This window comes from Loxodonta africana, chromosome 3, assembly GCF_030014295.1.
Source record: "Loxodonta africana isolate mLoxAfr1 chromosome 3, mLoxAfr1.hap2, whole genome shotgun sequence".
NCBI lineage: Eukaryota > Metazoa > Chordata > Mammalia > Proboscidea > Elephantidae > Loxodonta > Loxodonta africana.
This window is the reverse complement of record NC_087344.1, coordinates 73,980,944-74,007,530: the sequence shown is the minus strand read 5'-3', so window position 1 is coordinate 74,007,530 and position 26,587 is coordinate 73,980,944. Positions and strand designations below refer to the sequence as shown.

Below are 26,587 nucleotides of genomic sequence, written 5' to 3'. Positions count from 1 at the left end.
GAGGTTATATGGGGGTGGGCCCAGCAGGCTCCCATTATTGAGAATTCACCAGTGATCCACAAGTTTTGGTTTGAGTGTTCACCACATGGATCTGGTCAGGTGGCTGGCTCCCAGTCTCAGCTTAGAAAATTGTGCAAAAGAGGAAAAGGAGCACATTTCTTTCTGCAGGGGTGCCAGGGGCGTAACTTGTAATGTCCAGACACTGAGTTCACACACTTTCGGGGGAGGGGGGCCACAAGGGGAGGGCAGGAAGCATAGATTGGGGGGACCCCATAGCACTGCAGCATTGATCCTTCTCTCTATTCCCCCCACAGGTTAGTTTTTGGAGTGGTGGCTGCTGAAGTGACAAGGCATTCTCCCATGTGACACCCTGAGGTGTCTTTGAAGAAAGCTCTCCAGACCTCCCTATGGGCTGATGGAGAACTGGGCTCCCCACACCCCATCTGTCCCCAGCTGAGATTATGGTGGATTTGGGATCGGGCCCAGACCTGGGCCTCCTGCTGCTGACCCAGCCCCGGAGGTGTTAGTGCGAGAGCCCTGCGCTGTCCACCCACCAGAGACCACCCCTCCTCCCAGGGGCCCGGAGCTGGCAAGTGACTATGCGGCTTGGGCTGTGTGTGGTGGCCCTGGTTCTGAGCTGGATGCATCTCAGCGCTGGGAGCCGGGGGATCAAGGGGAAGAGGCAGAGGCGGAGTGAGTAACGGGGTGGGGCTGGACTGCTGCTGACCTTGGGGGTGGGAGGGGGCTGCCTGGGGACCTGAGTGCCTTTTAGTCTTATTCCGTGATGACCAGCTTCAGATTTCTACTTTGTCTCTTAGTTTTATAGATGACTCAATGGATGTACTGGTTTGTGGATTGACTTGCTGATATTACTCACTTTGTCTGTTATCCCCTTTGTAGACTCTCTGCTTTCTAGATTAACCCCTCTCTTGTGAGGATCCAGTTGTGGACTGTGCCCTTTGACATAATACCAGTATTGTGTGGTGTCCATGGCAATGCTTGCAACCCGGTGCCCCGTGCCCAGCATGCCCGGTTTCCCCTTCACTGTCAGCGGAGGGTGGCCAGGGCTGCTTCCTTTAGGGGTGGCTCAAGTACAGCCCTGGACCCCTGGGCTGGGAACTCTGCATGGCTGGGCAGGGGGCAGCAAGACTTCACTGCTCAGATCATACGGCAGGAACAGTGGAGCAGGGCGGCCTCAGGACCCTCCATCCTGTGCTATGGAAATGATGTCCAGTGAGATCCAGGGAGCTGCAGTGGGGGCGGGGGTTGGCCTTCCAGCCTTAAACCAGAGCAGCTTTGTTTTACCTGCTTTCAGTAATGAGCTTGCATGTGATGACATGGAAGAAAGGGTTCTCACAGCTTAAAAAAAAAAAATTAAATCCTGTCATTGTACAGATGAGGAAACTGGGGCAAAGAAAGAGGGAAGAAATAAGGCTCAGGACACACAGCCAATATTAGAACCCAGGTCTCCTAATTCCTGTGAGCCCAGTTTCCTTGAAAACAGAGCTTGACAGAGTTCAAGATTAACCTGTTCCCACCCCAATCCCTGTCCCTCACAAAATCCCAACCTAGGCACTCCTGACATAAGGCCCTCTGGCCTGTGCTCGATGGCTCCAGTGATGAGTCTCCCAGCCCACTGTCGTAAGGTGAAACTAGGCCAGTGCAGTGAGTGGCTGGCTGGGGAGTGGGCTGGGGGCCTGGGCTACAAACTCAAGGCTCTAGTTCCCCAAGCTTTGTCTCTCTCAGCATCCCCTGTAAAGAGATATCACTTCCGCGGGCAGGAAGTTCTGCCTTAAGTCTGGCTGAACTACCTCTTGCTTCACTTTTTAGGCCTTTCCCTCTGGACCAAGGCCTACGGGTAACATTGAAAGGCAGTAGGTTTTGGTTGAGTCCCCACTGGAGCGGTCAAAGCCAGAACTCAGGCCAGAGAGAAGCTCAGAGAATTGGTGAAGCTGAAAATCCCTGGCTTAACAAACAATTAGAGACGGTTAGGTTTAATTAGCAGCAAGGCCTTGATTTTCGTCCCATCTCATCTGCTGTGGCCAGTATTTTGGACTCCATGAGCCAGATGCGGTTATAGCAGTTTTTAATCAGTCTTCTCTATTTCTGAGATGAGAGAATGGGAGAGATACTGAGGGGATCCGCTCAGCACTCACGTGACACACACTTGTGGTCACACTCACTCACACTCACATGTGCAGAGCCACACATACACCTAACCCAGGGGTCAGAGGACCTGGGTTCAAGTCTGTTATGCAAAAAACAAAGTATGAGGCTAGCCATCAGAAAGGGCCTGGTTCCAGCAAGGCCACCGAAGTAGCCAACCTGACACAGCACCTTGGACGCGCCCACTTTTGATACGGTCACATCCAACAGCCTGGGCAGCACATAAACTACGAGCATGTCAGCAGCAGATGCACTTTGAGATTTGAGGGTGTGGTGTGAGCAAAGAGTTAGGGGTGCAGTGAAGGTCCAAAAGGGATCGAGGCTCAGGGAGGGATGAAGTATATGCTGGTAAAAAAAAAAAAAAAAAATGCTGGTAGGCCATATTTATTAAATAATAATCACAAGAAGCATAATCATAAAGCTGAAAGTATAACTGTATAGGAATATAGTAAGGCTTACATCAGGTAAGAGACATATATATGTAAGTTGTTGTGTGCTGTTGAGTTGACTCCAGCTCCTAGCAACCCTGTATGACAGTAGAACTGCCCCATAGGCTTTCCTAGGCTGTAGTCTTTGCAGGAGCAGATTGCCAGGTCTTTTCTCCTGTGGAGTGGCTGCTGGGTTCAAACCACCGACCTTAGGGTTTGTAGCCGAGTGCTTAACCATTGCACCACTAGAGCTTGTGCGTGCCCAATCTTGCTCCCAACCGCTTGCTCTCTCTTTCTGTCTATTAAAACCCTTTGTAAAATACCAAACTCTGTATAGACCCAGGGATGTGTATTGTTGTTATATAAAGAGAGTATGAACCATTTTGCTCCAGGGTTTTCTGTGGAGCAGTGAAGGGAAGAAAGAAGATGGAGCCACCTGTGCTGGCTGCTCTGGCCTCCCCCGACCCCCAACCATGCGAAGGACTGGGCAGGGCAGAGGTGGGCTTGCTGGGTATGTGGGCCTCAACCTGTAGGCTCTGCCCAACATCCAACAGCTACATGTCTGTAGGGTCCCAGAAGCCACCAACAGAGTTCTGACCTGAGCCCTGGACTAGTTCTCAGCTCAGAAACAGCTGAGTGATGGGCTCCCTGCATGGAGGGGGAGAAGAAGTTGAGCAAAGAACATCTCTTTATTGCATTCTTATTGTGCTTTAGGTGAAAGTTTATAGAGCAAATTGGAAGAACATCTCTTTAGCTATGAGTTACGAACCCAGCAAGGTGTCCTCCTGTGCTCATTGAGGATCGCCCCCATCTGAGCTCCCTCTTCATTCACCATGCCCCACCCTGCTCACTAAGCCTTCAGGAACACCTTTGCCCACCTAGTTCCCACCCCTTGCTGAGTTCTTGCCCCCTCCCTATCCCGCCATTGAGTCTTCCATCTCCTTACAGAGACCTTTCTCCTGTCTGGTCTCTGGGCTCCCCCACTCAGTCCTTTCCCCACACCTTCACCAAGCTCTGACTCCTCCAGAAGCCGAGGCCCCCTATCTTGCCCTCCTCACTGCCCCCACCCTCCATCTGGAGCCTCCATCCCCTCCGGCACTGACCACCCTTACAGTTCTCTCTGACCCCTGAGCCCTCACTCATTCCTTGGGTCACTGAGAACCTACAGAGCCTGGCCCTGGATCCCAGAGATGAATCTTGGGGAGCCTGTGGCCAAGGGGGGAAAGAGACAATTTCAGTCTAATGTGATGAACGTGGCGGCAGGAGGAACCTGAGGGCCTGTGCAAGCCCAGAGGGGGTGACTTCTGAGTTGTGTTTTGAAGGATGAGTGAGTGATCTCCTAGCAAGGTAGAAGGAGGAGGGTATTCCAGGCAGAGGGAATAGTGCATCCAAAGCCGTGGGAATGTTCGTTCAGCAAATGGACTATAGTTAGGAGTTGCTGGAAAAATTATTGATTAACCAAATTCTGGGGAGCCCTGGGCTTTAAATGGAGCAGCTGCTTTATATATTGGTGATCTTTTCTTTTGAAAAGCAGCATTCTGCTGCTAAAACAAGAGACATGAGCCTAGAGTAATGAAAGCTGCCGGGGCTGAGGAAAAGGCGTTGGGGAAATTAAAGCAGATGGTAGAGGTCATCAAGCTCTCTATACTTGCTAGGCTGAGGGATCTGGACTTGACCTGACTTGATGTGTGGGATCCAGGAGCCACTAAGAGGTTTTAATCAGGCCAGTGGCATGGCCTGGTCACAGGGGTTGGTGGCAGGAGGCAAAAAGACCAGTAAAAAGGCTATTATGGCCCAGGAGAGAAAAACCGAAGGTCTATACTAAGCTCAGGGGGCACCAGTGGTGGTTCTTGCCTTCCATGTGGGAGACCCGGGTTCAGTTCCCAGCCAATGGACCTCATGTACAACCACCACCCATCTGTCAGGGGAGGCTTGTGTGCTGCTTGACGAACAGGTTTCAGCAGAGCTTCCAGACTAAGACAGACTAGAAGAAAGGTCTGGAAATCTACTTCCAAAAATCATAACCGTTCGCTCTGCAACCGGACCATTTTGTTCCGTTGTTTATAGGGTCATTGTGAGTCAAGGGCCAACTCGACAGCAGCTAACAACAAACCAATCTCATCGTTGAGTTAGAGAACCCTGGATCTTCCCAGGGGCATGCCCAGGGCTTGTTGAACATACAGGAGACTACCCGGGTCACCAGGAAGCCAGGAGAAGAGATACATCTCCTGGGAGGGTCCATAGCCTTAGTAAGGCCCCTTTTCACTGTCGCCTGTCCTGACAACTAAACTCAGGTCTCTGACCAAATCTAGTCTCTCTGAGGCTAGTTACTACCACCCAAAACAAGGTTATCACTCCTTTGGGTCATGGAAAATTTCTTGACACCTCCCCACTGACCTGGCCTAATCCAACCCCTCCATTCCATATCCAGTACCACTCCCCACACCTTATGAAAGCTCAGTGAGCTCTGTCCACACACCCCACCTCCCTGAACCTGTCTCACCACATCCTCTCCCCTACATGCTGGTAGAGCCCTCTCCCTCTTGTGGAGCTTCACCCCCTCACTGGTCTCCTAGTCAAAAATAAGATGGGCTCTGCCCTCTGAAGCTCTTTCTAGTGAGAGAAAAAGACGTATTTACAGGTATGAGGTGATGTCTACCATGATGGATTCGAGCACTGAAGGTGTTGAAACCCTGAAAACACTCCGTGCAGGCTTTGCAGGGAGGCGAGATCAGGGAAGGGTTCATGGAGGAGGCAGCTTTTATTCAGAGGCTTAAAGGAGTTAACCAGGCTCAGAAGGAGGCGGAGAATTTTCAGGCAGAAGGACCAGCTTAACCAAAGGCACAGAAGTGTGAAATAGTTCCCAGAGAAACAATAATAGTTTGATCTTGCTTGGGGACAGTGGGGGTTAATACTGGTAGGATCAGCTCATGGAAGCCTTTTAGGGCAGGCAGAGGAGCTGAGTCTTAATTCTGTAGGTGACAGGAAGCCACTGATGGATTTTAGGCAAGGATATGACACTCGGAAAGATCCCTGGAGATTAGGAAGTTGGGGATATAGGAGAAGTGAGGCCCCTGAGGATGAAGGTGGGATAGAGGAATTGAGAGCACAGCCCGTCTTCCTGGCTTAGTGGAGTGGGCTGGAGTTAGGGAAGCAGAGTGCTTGGGAGCAGTGGGAGGTGGGAAGGGCAGAGCAGGGTGAGGAGTTCTGTGAAGAAGTTGAGAAGGAGGTCCCATCTCCCTCCTACAAGGCTGCCTGTCCCACACATCTGCCTCTCGTCCTCAGCACAGCGGCCCAAATGAGCTTTCTTAACTGTCAGTCAGGTCATGTCACTCCCCTGCTTAGAGCCCTTTGGTGGCTCTTTTCTCACCAGTAGACAAAGCCCTATCTTTCCATTCTGTGGTGTCTTAGTTATCCAGTGCTACTATAACAGAAATACCACAAGTGGATGGCTTTAACAAAGAGAAATTTATTTCTTCACAGTAAAGTAGGCCAAAAGTCCAAATTCAGGACATTGGCTCCAGGGGAAGGCTTTCTCTGTCAGCCTTCTCATCAATTTTCCCCAGGGCTAGGAGCTTCTCTGTGCAGGGACCCTGGGTCTAAAAGATGTGCTCTGTTCCCGGTACTGCTTTCTTGGTGGCATGAGGTCCTTCTGTCTATCTCTGCTCGCTTCTCTCTTTTGTATCTCAAAGAGATTGGCTTAAGACAGTATCTAATCTCATATATCTCATATAACTGCCACTATTCCATCTCATTTCCTCATAGTGATAGGATTTACAACACACAGGGAAATCCCATAAAATGGTGGACAATCACACAATACTGGGACTCATGGCCCAGCTAAGTTGACAGATACTTTTGGGGGACACAATTCAATCCATGACATGTAGACTCTCCAGGATGCTTCGTGCCTCAGAGCCTTTGCACCGGCTGTTCCTCCTGCTGGGTCTGGGAGTGCCCTCCATCACTCCATTGACCAGCGCTGCTTCCTCATCTCTAGATGGCCTTTGTGGCTATACCTTCTTATCCACAACTTCTAGCAGTTCTGGGCACATGCAAGGTGTGCAGTAAATGTCGATGGAATGAACAAACCTCTATTTTTCCCTTCGAGTCTTTATGCACCTACCAAACACCCACCATCTCTCCCTTGGACCCTCTATTCAAGGCCGCGTCCCCATTGTTGAGCCCCACGCACAGAGTCCCCCATTCCCTCTGGCTTTCCATCCTCTCACTGCCCGCCCATTGCCTTGCTAAGCTGACAAGACTTTTTGGATTCTCTCCCTTTGCTCACTGAACTGGGTGTCCCTCCCTGACCCTTGCCCATCACTAAGCCCCTCTGTCCCTTCCAAAGCCCCAAACCCCTCTCAGAGCTCAGCTCTCTCAGCTCCTTGCCCCTGACCGCAGGCTTTGAACTCTCCCTCTAACTAAGGCCAATCCCACCATCTGGGCTCTATATCTTGACCCTCTATCTTTGGGGTCTTCACTCCATCAATGTACCTTGCCTCCAGTCTTGTAATCACGTTCCTGGCCCCCAGCAGCTCTCTCCTTTCTATCTCTGTGGTCTCTGACTCTCTCTGTCCTCGCTTTGTTTTATCCCCACCTTCTTCCCTTTCACTCACCCAGTCGGCTGAGTTTGGCTCCCATCCTCATCACTCCATGTCTTAGTAATCTAGTGCTGTTATAACACAAACACTACAAGTGGGTGGCTTTAACAAGAGAAATTTATTCTCCCACAGTCTGGGAGGCTAGAAGTCTGAATTCAGGGTGCCAGCCCCAGGGGAAGGCTTTCTCTCTCTGTCAGCTCTGGGGGAAGGTCCTTATCATCAGTTTTCCCCTGATCTAGGAGCTTCTCAGTGCAGGAACCTCTGGTCCGAAGGATGTGCTCCCTTCCTGATTCTTTATCCTTGGTGGCATGAAGTCTTCCTGTCCCTCAGCTTGCTTCTCTTTTTTATATCTTAAAAGAGATCGACTCAAGATACAACCTAATCTTATAGATTGAATCCTGTCTCATTAACATAACTGCTTCTAAGATTGCCTCGTTAACATCATAGAGGTAAGATTTACAACACATAGAAAAATCACATCAGATCACAAAATAGTGGACAATCACACAATACTGGGAATCATGACCTAGCCAAGTTAACACACATTTTGGGGGGACACAATTCAATCCTTGACACACCACCAAGACTGCCTTTCTCAGGGTCACCTGATCACCTCTTAATAGCCAAGTCTCTAAGATTTGATTCAGGGTTTGCTAACCTTGGCCTCTTCCCTGCCCCAGCCTGCAGATCTCTCTCTCTTTCTCTTCCACCTTTCTTCCTCCACTCATCCTTTAAGCACAGGTGTTGCTCAGGGGTTGACCCTTAGTTTTCTTACCAGCACACCTTCTTTCTAGGGATGTACTTCCCCTCCCAGGGATTTGACTACTTGGGATAGCTCCCACTGACTGATGCCGAGTTTCCTCGAATGAGTTGGCTTTACATCCTCTCTCTGCTTCCTCACCTCCCTTTTACTCCTTGACCACTGCCATCTGCTCTCCACCGCACCACCTCCGTGAAGCTGTTGGTTGCTAATTTCTCACATGGCATCCAGCAGCATTGGACATGTTAGCCATCTCTCCATTAAATGTATTCTTCTCTTGGCTTCTACCATGGTGTGATATGCTCTTGAGCAGCCCCTTCCTGGCTGGCCCCTCTTTCTTGACCTCTTACTTGGCCCATCGTCTTCTGTCCTTCCCCTTAAATGTTTACTTCCTATTCTGTCACTCTTTGATACCCAGCCTCCTTGCCATCCCATGGGCCTCCATGGCTTTGATGACTATTTTCATGTTGAAGACTGTGTCTCTATCTCTACCCAAGATGTTTCCCTTGAGTTCCAGACCCATGTGTTCAACTGCCTAATAGATGCCTTCCTCAGATGTCCCAGCAACCAGTATCAGTTGCCATCAAGTTGACCCCAACTCATGGGGTCAGAGTGTGTGTCACTCCATGTGTGTCAGAGTAGAACTGTGTTCCATAGGGTTTTCAATAGCTGGTTTTTCAAAAGTAGATCCCCAGGTCTTTCTTCCAAGGTGCCTCTGCGTGGACTTGAACCTTCAACCTTTATGTTAGCAGCTGAGTGTGTTAACCTTTTCACCACTCAGGGACTCTGGGTGTCCCACAGAAACAGAAAACTCAACATATCTAAAATTTAACTACTTGTCATTTTCCCCACCCAAACCTGCTCTTCCTCCTGTGGTCCCTCTTTCAGTGAAGGCCCCACAGCCACCCTGTTATATAAACCCAACAGCTCAAAGTCATCCTTGACTGTGCTTTCTCTCTCCCTCACCCTCATGTCCTTCTTCACCTGAGTGTCCTACGTGGGTCTACTCCTTTCCATTCTCATGGCCACTTCTTAGCTCAGCTCCATCATTGGTATATTCATGTCTTAAGGCTGCCAGACCAAAGTACCACAAATTGGATGACTTATGTGAAAAGGAACTTATTGTCTCATACTTCTGGAGGCTAAGAGTCCAAAATCAAGACAATGGCAAGGCCATAATCTCTGAAGACTAATCTCAAGATCCTTTCTTGTCTGGAGCTGCTGATAACCCCAGGTGTTCCTTGGCTGACAGCTGATGCCTAGCTCATCCTCATGTCACATGGCTGTCCTCTCTTCTCTTCTCTAAGGACACCATTCACATGAGATTAGGACCCACCCTACTCTGGTATGACCTCATGTTAAAGGATCTTAACATCTTCAGAAGGAGCCCTGGTGGTGCAATGGTTAAGTGCTCAACTGCTAACTGAAAAAGGTTGGTAGTTTGAACACATCACTCACTTCAGGGGAGAAAACACTCAGCAATCTGCTCCTGTAAAGATTACAGCCTAGTAAACCCTCTGGGGCAGTTCTACTCTGTCCTGTAGGAATCCTAGGAGCTGGAATCAACTCAGTGGCACACAACAACATCTTCAAAGACCCTATTTCCAAACAAGGTCATGTTCATAGGTACAGGGGTTAAGACTTCAACATGTCCTTTTGGGAGACATGATTCAGTCTGTAACAACTACTAACCTTGGAAACCCTGGTGGCATAGGGGTTAAGAGCTATGGCTGCTAACCAAGAGGTCGGCAGTTTGAATCCACCAGCCACGCCTGTGGAAACTCTATGGTGACATAATTCAATCTATAACAACTTCTAACCTGGGGTTCTTCAGCTACCCCCTAAAGGGTCTCCCGGCTTCCACTTTTACTTCGCCATCATCCATTCTTCATGCTAGAGTGATCTTTCTAAAATGGAATTCCAACGCTGTCTTCCATTTTAGCCCCATCCCTGCTTATGGTTCCTTGTTGCCTTTAGGATAATCTCTGAACCTCTTTATGTGGGTTCAAGACCCTTCCTCGTCTGGCCCCTGCTTCACTCTCCAGATTCGTCTCTGACCAGTCTTTCCATGCTCTAGCCATGCTGAACTAATGTCCCAGCCCCAAGTGCACCATGCAGTCTCTGCCCACGTCATTGATAGCTCAGAAGAAAACTGCATACAGAGATGGGTTGCTGGTTGAGTGGGAGGTGGGCAGTAGGATCCTGAGAAGACCTTTTTGCAAATCTGACGTTAACAAAGGTGCAAATGTAGGAACAAATGAGTGTGGGAATACAGCTATTGTTGTGTGCCATCGAGTCGATTCCAACTCATAGAGACCCTATAGGACAGAGTAGAATGGCCCCATAGGGTTTCCTAGACTTTATGGGAGCAGATCTCTGGGTCTTTTCTCCCTGTCGAACTGCTGGTGGGTTCTCTGGGCTCTGGGCTCCTTAACATAGCTGTAGAGGCCAGCAAATGGGGCACTTGGATCTCTTTAGTTACTGCAACTAAGACACAAACCTAGAGGGAGCATTCATTTCAACAATGAATTAAGTAAAAACAGTATGAATAATAGAGGATTTAATATCTCTGAAATGGAAGTGGTGCCTAAAATCTACAAGGACTTATTAATTGTAATACAGTTGAATAAAGGTCCCAAGTAGAAGAATAATCTCAAGAACTCCCTTATTCAGAATCCAAAACACTGAAATATTACAAAGCATCTTCTCTGAGCATAAGGACATAAAAGTAGAAATCAACAACAGAAAAAGCAGGGAAAAGAAATCAAATACTTGGAAACTGAACAATATGCTGCTCAAAAAAGACTGGATCATAGAAGACATTAAGGATGGAACAAAGAAATTCATAGAATCCAATGACAATGAAAATACTTCCTATCAGAACCTTAGGGACACAGCAGAAGCAGTGCTCAGAGGTTAATTTATATCAATAAATGCTCACATACAAAAAGAAGAAAGAGCCAAAATCAAAGAATTATCCCTATAACTTGAACAAATAGAAAGAGGGCAACAAAAGAAACCCTCAGGCACCAGAAAAAAAGCACATAATAAAAACAAGAGCAGAATTAAATGAAATAGAAAACAGAAAAGCAATAGAAAGAATTAACCAGACCAAAAGCTGGTTCTCTGAAAAAATTAACAAAATTAATAAACCATTGACCAAACTGACAAAAGAAAAACAGGAGAGGAAGCAAATAACCCAAATAAGAACTGAGATGGGCGATATTACAACAGACCCAGCTGAAATTAAAAGAATCATATCAGATTACTATAAAAAACTGTACTCTAACAAATCTGAAAACCTAGAAGAAATGGATGAATTCCTAGGAACACACTAACTACCTAAACTAACACAGAGGTAGAACAACTAAATAGACCCACAACAAAAGAAGAGATTGAAAAGGTAATCAGAAAACTCCCAACAAACAAAACCCTTGGCCCCAAGGGCTTCACTGCAGAGTTCTACCAAACTTTCAGAGACAATTTAACACCACTACTACTAAAGGTATTTCAGAGCATAGAAAAGGACGGAATACTCCCAAACTCATTCTATGAAGCCTGCATATCCCTGATGCCAAAACCAGGTAAAGACACCACAAAAAAAGAAAATTACAGACCTATATCCCTCATGAACTTAGATGCAAAAATCCTCAACAAAATTCTAGCCAATAGAATTCAACAACATATCAAAAAAATAATTCACCATGACCAAGTGGGATTCATACCAGGTATGCAGGGATAGTTCAATACTCAAAAAACAATTAATGTAAGCCATCATATAAATAAAACAAAAGGCAATAATCACATGATTTTATCAATTGATGCAGAAAAGGCATTTGACGAAGTTCAACACCAATTCACGATAAAAACATTCAGCAAAATAGGAATAGAAGGAAAATTCCTCAACATAATAATGGGCATTTATGCAAAGCCAATAGCCAACATCATCCTAAATGGAGAGAGTCCGAAAGCACTCCCCTTGAGATCAGGAACCAGGCAAGGATGCCCTTTATCACTACTCTTATTGAACATTGTGCTGGAGGTCCTAGCCAGAGCAATTAGGCTAGATAAAGAAATAAAGGGCATCCAGATTGGTAAGGAAGAAGTAAAAGTATCTCTATTTGCAGATGACATGATCTTATACACAGAAAACCCTAAACAACCCTCAAGAAAACTACTGAAGCTAATAGAAGAGTTCAGCAGAGTGTCAGGATACAAGATAAACATACAAAAATCAGTTGGATTCCTCTACACCAACAAAAAGAACATCAAAGAGGAAATCACTAAATCAATACCATTTACAGTAGCCCCCAAGAAGATAAAATACTTAGGAATAAATCTTACCAGAGATGTAAAAGACTTATACAAAGAAAACTACAAAACACTTCTGCAAGAAACCAAAAGAGACCTACATAAGCGGAAAAACATAACTTGCTCATGGACAGGAAGACTTAACATCGTAAAAATGTCTGTTCTACCAAAAGCCATCTATAGATTTAATGCGATTCTGATCCAAATTCCAATGACATTCTTTAACGAGATGGAGAAACAAATCCCCAACTTCATATGGAAGGGAAAGAGGCCCCAGATAAGTAAAGAATTACTGAAAAAGAAGAACAAAGTGGGAGGCCTCACTCTACCTGATTTTAGAACCTATTATACCGCCACAGTAGTCAAAACAGCCTGGTACTGGTACAACAACAGATACATAGACCAATGGAACAGAATTGAGAATCCAGACATAAATCCATCCACATATGAGCAGTTGATATTTGACAAGGGCCCCAAATCAGTTAAATGGGGAAAAGACAGTCTCTATAACAAATGGCGCTGGCATAACTGGATATCCATCTGCAGAAAAATGAAAAAAGAACCATACCTCACACCATGCACAAAAACTCACTCAAAATGGATCAAAGACCTAAATATAAAATCTAAAATGATAAAGATCATGGAAGAAAAAATAGGGACAATGTTAGGAGCCCTAATACATGGCATAAACAGTATACAAAACATTACTAACAATGCAGAAGAAAAACTAGATAACTGGGAGCTCCTAAAAATCAAACACCTATGCTCATCCAAAGACTTCATCAAAAGAGTAAAAAGACTACCTACAGACTGGAAAAATGTTAGCTATGATATTTCCAATCATCATCTGATCTCTAAAATCTACATGACACTGCAAAAACTCAATTACAAAAAGACAAATAATCAAATTAAAAAATGGGCAAAAGATATGAACAGATACTTCACTGAAGAAGACATTCAAGCAGCTAACAGATACATCACGAAATGCTCACGATCATTAGCCATTAGAGAAATGCAAATCAAAACTACAATGAGATTCCATCTCACTCCAACAAGGCTGGCATTAATCCAAAAAACACAAAATCATAAATGTTGGAGAGGTTGTGGAGAGACTGGAACACTTATACACTGCTGGTGGGAATGTAAAATGGTACAACCACTTTGGGAATCGATTTGGCACTTCCTTAAAAAGCTAGAAATAGAACTACCATACGACCCAGCAATCCCACTCCTTGGAATATATCCCAAAGAAATAAGAGCCTTTACACGAACAGATATATGCACACCCATGTTCATTGCAGCACTGTTTACAATAGCAAAAAGATGGAAGCAACCAAGGTGCCCATCAGTGGATGAATGAATAAATACATTATGGTATATTCACACAATGGAATACTATGCAGCGATAAAGAACAGTGATGAATCTGTGAAACATTTCATAACATGGAGGAATCTGGAAGGCATCATGCTGAGTGAAATTAGTCAGTTGCAAAAGGTCAAATATCATATAAGACCACTATTATAAGAACTCGAGAAGTAGTTTAAACAGAGAAGAGAATATTCTTTGATGGTTATGAGAGGGGAGGGAGGGAAGGAGGGAGAGGAGTATCCACTACAGAGTAGATAAGAACTACTTCAGGTGAAGGGAAAGACAACACACAATACAGGAGAGGTCAGCACAACTGGACTAAACCAAAAGCACAGAAGTTTCCTGAATAAACTGAATGCTTCGAAGGGCAGTGTAGCAGGGGCGGGGGGTTTGGGGACCATGGTTTCAGGGGATATCTAAGTCAATTGGCATAATAAAATCTATTAAGAAAACATTCTGCATCCCACTTTGGAGAGTGGCATCTGGGGTCTTAAACGCTAGCAAGCAGCCATCTAAGATGCATCAATTGGTTTCAACCCACGTGGAGCAAAGGGAAATGAAGAACACCAAGGACACAAGGTAATTATGAGCCCAAGAGACAGAAAGGGCCACATAAACCAGAGGCTACATCAGCTTGAGACCTGAAGAACTAGATGGTGCCCAGCTACAACCAATGACTGCCCTAACAGGGAACGCAACAGAGAACCCCTGAGGGAGCAGGAGAGCAGTGGGATGCAGACCCCAAATTCTTGTAAAAAGCCCAGACTTAATGGTCTGACTGAGACTAGAAGGACCCTGGTGGTCATGGTCCCCAGACCTTCTGTTAGCCCAAGACAGGAACCATTCCCAAAACCAAGTCTTCAGACAGGGATTGGACTGGACAATGGGATAGAAAAAGATGTTGGTGAAGAATGAGCTTCTTGGATTAAGTAGACACTTGAGACTATGTTGGCATCTCCTATCTGGAGGGGAGATGAGAGAGCAGAGGCAGTGAGAAGTTGGAGGAATGGACATCAAAAGAGAATGGAGGGAAGGAGCCGGCTGTCTCATTAAGGGGAGAGCAATTAGGAGTATATAGCAAGGTGTATATAAATTTTTGTATAAGAGACTGACTAGATTTGTAAACTTTCACTTAAGGCACGATAAAAACAAGAACAAAAAAAACTCTTTTATAGCTTTAAAACAACGTTTGGAGTATTTTTGTTCTTACAATGACTAAATCAGCAAGAAAGATATTAATTCTTTATTGACGAACTAAATCATAACATTGACTCTCTACAGATAAATTCTGTATTTAAAAATAATCAGTTGAGCCATATTTTCAGGCCCCCTGCCACCTAGTATCAACCTCTCCCTGGCCTTCATACACTTTGTTCCCTTGACCTAGAAGACATACTCGTTGTGAAACCTCAGTCAAGAAATTTAACCCCTCTATTTGCTCAACTGTCAAATTGAGGATAATAATAACGGTACCTACCTGAGTGGTGTGGACAGTTTGCGCTTGACTATTAGCCTAAAGGTTGGCTCGTAAGAAAGAAAGTCCTGGTGATTTGCTTCTGTAAAGATTACAGCCAGTTCTATGCAGTAACTCATGGGGTTACCATGAGTTGGAATCAACCTCATGGCAGTGAGTTTGGTTTTTGGTACCTGGGGTTGTAGCCCAGGGTACCGTGTGTTTGTTGTAAGGATTAAAGGAGTTAATTCTTGTAAAGCGCTGAGAACAGTGCCTGCCACCTAGTGAGTGTTTGACATTTAGTCATAAACTACTACTACTATTGTTGTTGTATTTGTTTTTCTCCTCCTTCCTTCTATTGCTCACCTGTACTCTTACTGGTTCTCCTGTTCTGAAATTAGAAATCATTCCTGGAGCATTTACTCCCCACAACAGTCCCTCAGAGTGCTCTCTTATCTCCCCTTTTCAGTTGAGGAAACGGAGGTACACAAGGTCCAGTGTTTTGCAGGGGCTCACGGGCTGGGGTTCAGCCCCAGGTCCAGCTGACTCTGGCCTGAGGTCTGAGTCCACTATGCTGTACCACCTCTGCCCCCTCTATTCCGACTCCCCCAGATCTCTGTGTCCAGCACTGCAGCGACCTAGTTCTAAGTGGTTTGTAACCACGCCCCTTCCCTCCTTTCCTTCCAACTCTCTCCTCTTCCCAAGGGCTTCCTTTAGTGACTGGTCCCACCAATCACCCATCCTCTAGGCCAGAAACCTGGGAATCACCCAGACTCCTTCCCACCCACACTCCTCCTCCTGTTGGCCAACATGGCCTATTGATTGTATTCCTTAAACATCTCTCAAATCTGTCTTTTTCTCTGTCTACGCTGAGCAGAACTTTAAGGCTTTCTCACCTTTTGTACCTGGATGATCACCTCACCTTCCTCCCAAAGTATCCTTGGTCTCTGGTCTCCAGGCTGGCAGCCAGAGGGATCTTTCCAGTATGAAAATCCAACCAGTTCTCTCTCCTGCTTAAAAGCTTCCAAGGTTTCCCTGTTGTCGAAACACCTTTGAGAGATACAGGACCTTAGAAAAACTCTGCAGAACAAGAGTTCTGTGACCAAAATGTTTGGGAAATGCAGCTCACTCTGTCTCGCTCTAGGGAGACCTGGTGGCACAGGGTTAAAGCACTCGGCTGCTAACCAAAAGGTCCGTGGCTTAAACCCACCAGCCACTCTGTGGGAGAAAGATGTGGCAGTCTTCGTTCATAAGGATTACAGCCTTGGAAACCTTGTGGGGAGAGTTCTACCCTGTCCTATAGGGTCACTATGAGTTGGAATCCACTTGACAACAAAGGGTTTGGTTTTGTTTTTGTTTTTTGGTCCTTCTCTTGGAAGTTCATTTTGTACAGAAGCCTCATAAAAGCTGGGAGAAACGCTGCAGCAAAGAATCCAGCTTAGGTTTGTGTGACCCAGTGGTTCCTGCTTTGCCGGATGCCGATCGTCCTATTAAGGTTTGGAAGAACCGTATTCCAAGGAACACTCTTTGGGAAATGCTGCCTGATAGGATGAAGTCAGAGCTCCCTCAAGTTGACTCCAACTCATCACAACACCATGTGTGTTGGAGTAGAACTGTACTCCATAGAGTTTTTTGCTTTTACTGATAAATTATATTTATTAGCATGATCAAGATAAGAAAGGAGTTTGGGCTTTAATTATGAAATGCAGCATCTTTCTCCGGTTCTCTTGACTAAGCTTTTCCTCTTCTTTTTTTCTATTCTTTGCTTTCATCTTTCTGGCTTGAGTTTTCCTCATTAAACAATGGCTGATTTTTTTGGAAACAGATTGCCAGGCCTTTCAAACCTCCAACCTTTGAGTTAGCAGCTGAGCTACTTAACCCTTTGCACCTCACAGAGACTCCTAAGCTCCTTAGGAGAGTAACAAACATGGCTCTTCAAGATCAGATACCTTATCAGATACCTTACTCCCCTCCCCATCCTACGTCCAAATGCCTGCCATGGAAAATTGGGTTGTTTTACATCTCTATGGTCCTGCTCCTTGGAAGGCCTTTATCTCTGCTTAAGAACTCAAAACTCTATTAATTGTTTAAGAGTTGGCTTAAATGGCACCTTCTTTGTTAAGCCTTTTCCTCTCTTCTTATGGGTCCACTATTGCTTGGCCTGGTGGCTGTCAGCATTTACCTATTTGCAGGTCTGCCTCCTCCACAGGAAGATCAGTTCCTCTACAGAGAGGCTGGGCTTCTTTTCTTCTATCCCTAATGCTCGTGCTACACTTGGTCCATGAGAGGGGCTAGGTGAGCACTGGTTGAACGAGTGAACGAGAAAACAAGATCCAAAGGCCTGAGGCTTGGTGCTGAGACTTGGTGCTGGGGCTGGAGATGACACTGCGCCCAAGGGCTGCTTCTAAGCCAGGGTTTCTCAACCTCAGCACCATTGACATTTTGGAGCAGATAATTCTTGTTGTGAGGGGCTATTTTGTGCATTAAAGGATATTTAGCAGCAACCCCTTAGATGCCAGTAGTACGTCCCCCTAGTTGTTAACAATCAATGTCACTAATCCCTAAAGAAAAAAAAAAAAAAATTTTTTTTTTTTTTTTTAGACATTGCCAAATGTCCCTGGGGCCAAAATCATCCCCAGTTGGGAATCACTGATGTAACCATACATTATTCCAGGTATTTTCCTGTCCCTGGGCAGGTGGGAAACCCTGGTGGCATAGTGGTTAAGTGCTATGGCTGCTAACCAAAAGGTCAGCAGTTTGAATCCACCAGGTGCTCCTTGGAAACTCTGTGGAACAGTTCTACTCTGTCCTATAGGGTTGCTATGAGTCAGAATCCACTCGACGGCAACAGGTTTGGTTTTGCTTTTTTTTTTCTGGGCGGGTGGTCCTTTTCTCAGACAGGTTAACACATTTTCTTCTTGTCCTTAAAATTTTCTCAAGGAAAAAACTCTCTTTCCCTACCTGAACTGAACTTTGCTTTCTCTGGGGAGGGGACTGGGAAGTTCCAGGAAGGACTCAGCTTCAGCTGCTTCTCTGGGGCTGGTGGGGCAAGCCTGGAGGTGAGCTTTCGTTGTGCCTGGAGCTAGGGTGGCAGGTGGAATGGATGGAAGCTCTTGCTCCAGGCATCTTGAGAGAGAGGATACTGGGCAGATGTATAAAGCAGCCTTGCAGAGAGCTGCCGGCCTGGCCTGTGCTTTCCGAGAAGGCCAGCGTGATCAAATGAAGCTCTAGTATACTCCCTTCCCACCTTTGTGGGAGCCTGGAAAGGATGGGGTCTCTCCTATGCCCTCCTCCTCACCCTTGCTCTACCCTGCAGTCAGTGCTGAGGGGAACCAGGCCTGTGCCAAGGGCTGTGAGCTCTGTTCTGAGGTCAACGGCTGCCTTAAGTGCTCGCCCAAGCTGTTTATCCTGCTGGAGAGGAACGACATCCGCCAGGTGGGCGTCTGCTTGCCGTCCTGTCCACCTGGATACTTCGATGCCCGCAACCCTGACATGAACAAGTGCATCAGTGAGTGTGGGCAGGGCCGGGGAGGGGTATAGAGGCTCCAGGCACGGGGGCATGTGCTTTGAGCTGTTGGTGTCTGTGGGAGGGGTAGAAGGGATGCAGAGAAGGAAGATGAGGCTCCCTGCACCGGGCAACCTGAGCTCCTGATTTAGGTATCCAGCTCCCAGCCAGACATCTCCCCAGATATCCACCCACACTTCCAACTCATTGTGTCTATATCAGAACCCCCATTTCTTCCCTCTAAATCTGCACTTACCTGTATTCCCACAGGAGCCTTTCTGTACCCCAACCTGCCACCACAGCCACAGACTTGAGAGCCAGCCTCTCACTTTTGTCACCCCCACGCACATCTGATCCTGGTTTGTGCCTGCTCCATCTCCTTTCCGTCCTCACTGTCACTGTATTACCAGGCTCCCATCACCTCTCTCCTGGATCATAGCAATAGCCTGTTCACTTGTCCCCTTGACCCGCCCTCCACACCGCAGCCAGAAGGATATATCTGGGATACATAGCCAGTCTCATCATGCTTCAGCTTACAAACCACTGCTGGCTCCACACTGAGTTGGTCCTGCTCAGTCTGGTCCCTGCCTGCTTTTCCACCCTCTTCTCCCACCAGTCTCCTCACTTGGCTTCTGCTCTCCTCTACTTGTGCCAGCTCCTCACATACAGCGCGAGCTGTCATCTCTCCATTCCCGTCTCAGTAGCTGCAGCAGTGAACGACATGCAGTGAACACACTTGGGTGAACCATGCCAAGCCCCCTTCCCACGTGCTCAGTGCCTTGGACTTCAGAACACATTCCCAGCTCTATACCATTGGAGCCTCACAACAACCTTTGGAGAGAGACAGGATAAAAGTTATGGTACCCTTCTTATAGCTGATAGCACCAAGGCTGATAACATCATTTCCCCAAATGACTGCCCAAGACCAGGAGACTTGAGTTGTAATCTCAACTCTGCTGCTTATTCATTGTGTGACCTTTGGCATGTCTCAATCTCTCAAAGCCTCTTGTTTAAAATGGGAGTATTAGTGTTGACCCCTAGGATTGTTCTGAGCTCTTTGTGTCTGACACTCAATAAATGGTGGCTGCTTATTGTTCTTATTTTACCTGCAACCAAACCCAAGAATCAGAGCATCAGGGAGAGATGGAGGGAGGCAGGTGGCACAGAGTAAAGCCACAGAAGCTAGGAGGCACAGAGGAGGGTGGGATTGGGAATGAGGAGCTTGTGAGTATGGAGGTGGGATCCTGAGCTGTCCTCTTGGTCCTCAGGGTGTTTGAGGTAGGGAGTTCCTGACAGTGCCAGCTTCTGGGAAACTGGCAGCCTGGGCTTCAGGTGCCAGAGATGGGGAGGAAGGCAACCCCACCCACAATCTGGGAAGAGAGAGAGACAGTAAAAGGTCCTGCCTGCTTCCAGCCAACCCTTGCACAGCCCCCCCCTCCTGCCCCATTTCCCAAGAGGAGGGAGAGCTGGCAGGAGGGGATCAGGGAGGGATCCAGGAGTCCAACCAAGCTGGTTCCTGGAACTCAGCCTTGTAGAAGTGGAGGAATTTGCCCTGGGATTGCTCCCCTCCTCTGAGCAGGAGGAGAACCAGAGTTTGAGATGCTGTAGATGCCCAGCGGTGGGGGAAGGGGAGATGTACTGTCACTGTTGGGGGTCGTCGTGTGCCTCAGTTCACCTCTGGGATGCCGTGAGATGCTGTGACACTCCTCCTCCCTCCCCTACCAGTCCCCAGAGGCCCTGCCCTCCTCCTCCTCCTCCGAAACCTGATCATGGGCCTCACCTTGGGTTCTAGAGCCCGGGGTGGTGTTTGCATTACTGTTGGCTGACCACAGCAGGAGGTCCCAGCTAGCCCCCAAGAGTGGCCACTTCAGCCTGCTTTCTCTGCTCTTCTTTCCCTTTCCCTCCCAAGGCTCCTCTACTGTGATGGAGACTCCAGGCCTGCCCTCCATGTAGGGAGCATGGGTGGGTGTTGGGCATAGGGATGAGGGAAACGCCTGTCCCATGCTCAGCCCGGGCCCCAATCTGGTCCTCTCCTCAGAGTGCAAGATTGAGCACTGCGAAGCTTGCTTCAGCCACAACTTTTGCACCAAGTGTAAGGAGAGCTTGTACTTGCACAAGGGCCGCTGCTACCCGGCCTGTCCTGAGGGTTCTGCAGCTGCCAACGGCACCATGGAGTGCAGCAGCCCTGGTAAGGCACGAGGCGCTGTGGGCAGAGGTCCAGGATCCAAGGGGTGAACCGGGAGGGGGTCTGGTCAGGGAGGCTGTGGGCCGGGTCATCATGTGTCAGAATCTACTCAACGGCAAATGGTTTGGTTTTTTGATTTTTGGGCTAAACATGCCTCCAGGCTGAGGTTAAGTGCTTGACTACTAACTGAAAGGTTGTCAGTTAGAGCCCACCCAGAGGTGCCTTGGAAGACAGGCCTGGTGATCTGCTTCCAAAAGGTCGCAGCCTTGAAAACCCTGTGGAGCACAGTTCTAATCTAACACAAATGGGGTCTCCGTGAGTCAGAATTCACTCAATGGCAACTGGTTTGGTTTTCTGGTTTTTGGGCCAAAGGTGCCTCCAGCCTGAGGCCCAGGCCAAGAGCAAATGGGAAAAAGGCTCCCCTCGGGTGTTCTGGGCCAGGCGAGGAGATGTGACCCCTTCTTCCTCTTCCCTCCCATCCTGCCAGCACAATGTGAAATGAGTGAGTGGTCCCCATGGGGGCCGTGCTCCAAGAAGAAGAAGCTCTGTGGTTTCCGGAGGGGATCCGAGGAGCGGACGCGGAGGGTGCTCCACGCCCCCACGGGGGACTACGCCGTCTGCTCCGACACCAAGGAGACCCGCAGGTGCACAGTGCAGAGGACACCGTGTCCTGAGGGTGAGCTGCAGCCTCTACCCCTTAGGGGTCAGGGGTCAGGCACCAGGCACAGGGACCAGACCACCTCTGCCTCCTGCCCAGGAGAGGGCCTCAGAGCAGGGCTCCTATTGATGGAAGAGAGGCCCGGGATGGGGAGTCCCCAACCGAGGACCCCTTTCTGGCCAAGTCATGTGCTTGTCCTGGCAGACAGCAGTGCCCCAAACTCTGAAAGACTCTGTGGTCAATATCCCCCCAGTTACCTATTTCTCTGAGTCAGCAGAGGTGGGGCTAGAAGGGCCCTTGGAGGTTAGATGGGGATACAGGAGGGAGTGCTGAGACCCAGAGAGGTATACTGATTTGACCAAGGCCACACAGCCTGCAGTTGGCAATGAGGTGGCTGTGGCTTCTTGCCTGGCCCCAAATGGAGGTGGCTGGTGGGAGGTGGAGGAGCAGAGGCTGTCCTGCCTGTCCTGAGAGCTGTGCTAAACTCCTGGGAAGTGCTGTTGGCCTACTGGGATCAAGGTCTGAGGAGGACATGAGGAAGAGGAGGGTGTCTGGTGTGAACTTGACGGTTGTACGGTGAAAGGGTCTTAGGACCCCCTCTCCATACTCCTGTTGCAGGATCCTTGGAAGTGCTGCTGGACAGAGGAGGCCTTGAGGTGACCCTGACTATCTAAAGGAGCATCTCCAGGCATCCTCCCTGTTCCCCCCAGCTTCCTCACCACCCCCCTCCCGGGGCCCTTGGCCATGCCTAGGGCCTCGCTGCTTTCGGCAGGACGCCCTTTGTTGATTCTTCCTTCTGTTGGGGTTGCAGGGCAGAAGAGGAGGAAGGGAGGCCAGGGCCGGCGGGAGAATGCCAACAGGAATCTGAACAGGAAGGAGAGCAAGGAGGTGGGCACTGGCTCCAGGAAACGCAAGGGGCAGCAACAGCAGCAGCATCAAGGGACAGTGGGGCCGGTCACGTCTGCGGGGCCCACCTAGGGATGGTGTTCAGCCTCCAGGCCCATGCAGAAAGAGTCCAGAACTGCTCTGTGTGATGAAAGCTTTACTGAACTGGAGCAACTGGGACAACGCATACACATACACTCCACACATACATGCATGCACACACACAAGCGTGCAAACCCCATATCCAAATATACAACAACATATACACACACGCACATACATCCAAATGTACAACCATACATACATGTACACATGTGCACACACACATGCCCTCTCTCCAAACCACTGGAAGAAATTTCTATCCCTGGGACATCACCGTGTGAAAAAGTGAGGGGGGGGAGGGGCAGAGGGCCCAGCAGCACTTGCTTGGTTTAAAATGTTCCCGGTAGACACAAGAGAGAGAACATTTCCCAGTGCCCAGGCCGAAGCGTGGCAGAGTGGGTGCCTTCTGGAGGAGCTGATGGGATCAGCTGGTGTGGCAGACAGGAGCCAAAGCTTGAGGACTACTGGGAACCCAGGAGAAGCCTTCTCCCGACCCTGCTCAGCATCTCTAACTGTGTGACTTTATCATTGGAGAGTGTATGTTACATATCCATGGTACATACCAGGGCTGACCTGACTCTGAAAACTGCTTAAAGGTTTATTTCAAATTAAAAAAAAAAAAAAAAAAAAGACAGCAGTAGCCATAGGTACCACATTCCTTTTCAGGTGCAGGGATTGGTGGGGCACATATGCTAATCTGTGGATTAGCAGTGACGTTTTTACCGGGGAGCTTGTTACAAATGAGACCCTCAGGTTCCATCCTAGACCTAATGAAGCAGAGTCTGCATTTTAACAAGATGTCGTGCACATCAAAGTTTGAGAAGCACTGCCCTAACGAATTACCTCTAGGTGGCACAATGGTTGAGAGCTCAGCTGCTAACCCAAAAGGTTGGCAGTTTGAATCCACCAGCTGTTCCCTGGAAATGGTATGGGGCAGTTCTACTCTGTCCTACAGGGTTGCTATGAGTTGGAACCAACTCCAGAGCAATGGGTTTGGGTTTTGTTTTGAAGCTTCCATCAAAAGGAGGCCTGGTAGCGCACAAAGGTTAAGCACCCGGCTACTAAGCGAAAGGTCAGTGGTTTGAACCCCCCATCCACTTTGTGGAAGAAAAGACCTGGTGATCTGCTCCCATAAAGATTAAAGCCTAGGAAGCCCTATAGGGCAGCTCTACTCTGTCACGCGAGGTCAATATGAGCCAAAATTGTCAATGGCTCCTAACAACAACAAGCTTCCATCTAAGGATGGAAAAAGAGGGCCTCAGCCACCTTGTGATCTGAGGGATTCTGGGCCACTATAAAGGAGGGCTTTCCGTCTGTAAGAGGTAGAATCTATACACTGAAGGGATATGGTGGCACTCTTAGGGCATGGGGATCCTCTGGCTCTCTGAGATGGGTTGGGGACAGTCCTACCAAAGGCAGGGCAGGGGATGGAATGACCTCTTGTGGCAATCTGGTGTCCACTGGCAGCCTTTGTATGCCAGGCTCTGGACTAGGTGTTTGGTTCCCAGTGGGAGCTGCACTGACCTGAGCCCTGCTTGCGCAGAGCATAGAGATTGGTGGGGGAGACAGGTGGAAATGGGGTAATCATACAAACAAATGTATAATTATAAATGGGCAGAGTCAAGAGCAGGCAACCACTAGCACATACACATAGCTATGAAAGTGAATGAAAATCAGACTTTATCTCAGGGAGCCTTTGGAGAGGAGGTGATGTTTGAGCCAAGCTCTAAAGGATGAGGAGGAGCTAGGACAAAGGAGGAATGGTGTTCTAGACCAGTGCTGTCCCATGGATGTAGAATGTGAGTGAGCTACATAAATAATTTAAAATGTTCTAGCTAATTTTAATTATATTTTTTTCTAACCAAATATATGCAAAATATTATCTTTTAACATATAATCAATACAAAAATTAATGAGATCTTTCACATACTCTATTTTTTGAACCATGTCTTTAACATACTGTGTATGTTTACACATGTTCACACATAGCACATATCAATTAAGAGATTAATTTTGACCAGAAACACCTGATCCGTATGTAGGTTTCAAAAAAATTAGAATTGCAAAAGGAGATTGACGTACTCAACTTGTTCCAAGTATATTTAACAGTTTTCCAATATCTGAATTGGATATCAGGGTTTTTTAAAAATTTAAATGTTAATTAATTAAAATTAAATAACATTAACCATTTATTCAGTTCTGAAGTTGCACTAGCCACATTTCAAGTGCTGGATCGCCACATGTGACTAATGTCTACTGTGCTGGACAACATAGTTCTGTACAGAGGGAATAGCATGTGCAAATGTCCTGTGGCAGAAAGGAGTTTGGTGTTTGAGGAAATGTAAGAAGGTCAGCATAGCTGAAAAGCCCAGGGGGCAAATGTGGCAAGATGAGCCAGAAAGATCCCTGAAGTTTGGTCTTTATTCTCAGAGCCAAGGGAGGCTGTTGAGGTGTTTAAAGCAGGGGCTAACACGACCAGATTTGCATTTTGCAAAGACCACAGTGGCTGTAGTGTGGGGAACAAATTAAAGGGAGGCTGGTGAGAAGGACTTTGCTGCATCTGGGTGAGAGGTGTTGGAAGCTTGGAATAGAGAGCAGTGCAATAAAACCTGCGAAAGCAAGAACCCGTGTAAGGTGGAAACCTGTCAGAGAAGGAAAATTCATATATTTTCCACTAAAATGAGTGCTAGAAAAGGTGAGACTGCACCCTGCCAAAGACAGAAAACTTGTGAGACACATAAAGATAAGGCAGTCCCGTCGAATTCCGACTCTCACAGGTTTCACTGTAGCGGGAATGGAGAGAACTAGACAAAGTCAAAGGTATCTTGGGGGATAAAGTTGACAGAATTGGGTGATAAACTGGATATGGAAGAGGGGCGCGAAGGAGAAGGAGGTGTCAAGAACGATGTCCCTATATCTGGCTCAAACAACCAGATGGTGATGCAGTTTACTGAGATGAAAAGCAAGAGGGGAGAATATAAATTTGGTTTTGACCATGTTGAGTTGGAGGCATCCTGGTGAAGATGGTGAGCAGACATTGCATAAACACAAGTACAGGTCTAGTGCACATAGGGAAGTCTGGGCTGGAATATAAACTGGTGTAGAGAAAATAACTGAGGCTGTGGGTTTGGGAAAGATGGACTAAAAAGAGAGTCCTAGTCAAAGAGGGCTCTGAAGCCCTCCAAACATAAAAATCAGATCATGGAAGATGAGTTGGCGAAGGAGTCAGAGGAGGAGCAGGCAGAGAGATAAGAGGGAAACCAGGGGGAGTATGATGTCCCAGGAGCTAGCCAGAAGGAGGGAGAGATCAAGAGGTTCAAAAGCTGCTAAGAGATGTAAAGTGAGGACTGGAAAATGACCATTGGAGTTAGCAACATGTGTGCCAGTAATAACCTTAGTGAGAGCTGCTTTGGGAAACAATGACGGTAGAAATCAGCATAGGCAATCCCTTCAGGAAGGTTGGCTGTGAAAAGGAGGAGATAAATAGGACAGGGGCTAGAGAAAGATGTAGTGTCAAGAGAAAATTTCCTTTTTTTTTTTTTTTTTTTAAGATATAGAAGACTGGGGCATGTTTAAAACCTCCTGGGAAGGGTCTAGTTGAGGGAAGGAGGTTGACTACATAGGAGAGAGAAGGGAAATCAGTAGTAGAAGGTTCCTGAGAGGATGACAGGAGCACAAGAGGGATGGCTACCACGGCGAGGTTAGAAGTGGGCCTCAACCAGGAGGAGGGGCAGCTCTCCAGGAGCAAGGAGAGGGTGGTGCAGGTGTGGGAGGCTGGTTGGTGTGCCTGCCACTCTGCAGGTCCTGTTCCACCCACACCTGTGATCGCCTTCACTACTGGTCAGGACTTGGAGCCTGTGTTGGAACCAGGGTATGGTCACTGGCTGCCCATGGTCAGCTCTGCTTCTCCTCTCCCCCTAGCTCCTCACTTTGCGTCCTGTCCCTGACTCTGGGTACATCTTTGTCCCTCTGGCTCTGTCTTTGTTCTGGCTGGACTCAGTCTCTCTTTATGTTTGGCCTCTCTGTCTTCGCCTCTCTCTGTTTCTCTGACTTTCTGTCCCTCATTTTGTCCCCTTGTCCTTTTCTGTTTCCACCTCAGCGTCTCACTCCATTTATGTGTGCCATTGTTTCTCTGTGTTTCTGTCTCTCTTCTCCTGGGCT

The 26,587-nt window shown here is 47.6% G+C and overlaps 1 protein-coding gene across 3 annotated transcripts in view; it reads left to right on the top strand.

Annotated features, from left to right (window-relative positions):
- The window catches only part of RSPO1 (R-spondin 1), a 30,416-nt gene extending 4,480 nt beyond the window's left edge, over nucleotides 1–25,936 (top strand). The window contains exons 2-6 of one of the 3 annotated variants that reach the window (XM_064281742.1): nucleotides 315–693; nucleotides 18,408–18,599; nucleotides 20,635–20,784; nucleotides 21,269–21,457; nucleotides 22,251–25,936. In XM_064281742.1, coding sequence (XP_064137812.1) covers nucleotides 600–693; nucleotides 18,408–18,599; nucleotides 20,635–20,784; nucleotides 21,269–21,457; nucleotides 22,251–22,417 — 792 coding nt within the window. In that variant the 5' untranslated portion in view covers nucleotides 315–599 and the 3' untranslated portion in view covers nucleotides 22,418–25,936. The other 2 variants (XM_064281743.1, XM_003415503.3) reach the window with 2 other exon arrangements.
- Nucleotides 25,937–26,587: the final 651 nt, after the last annotated feature.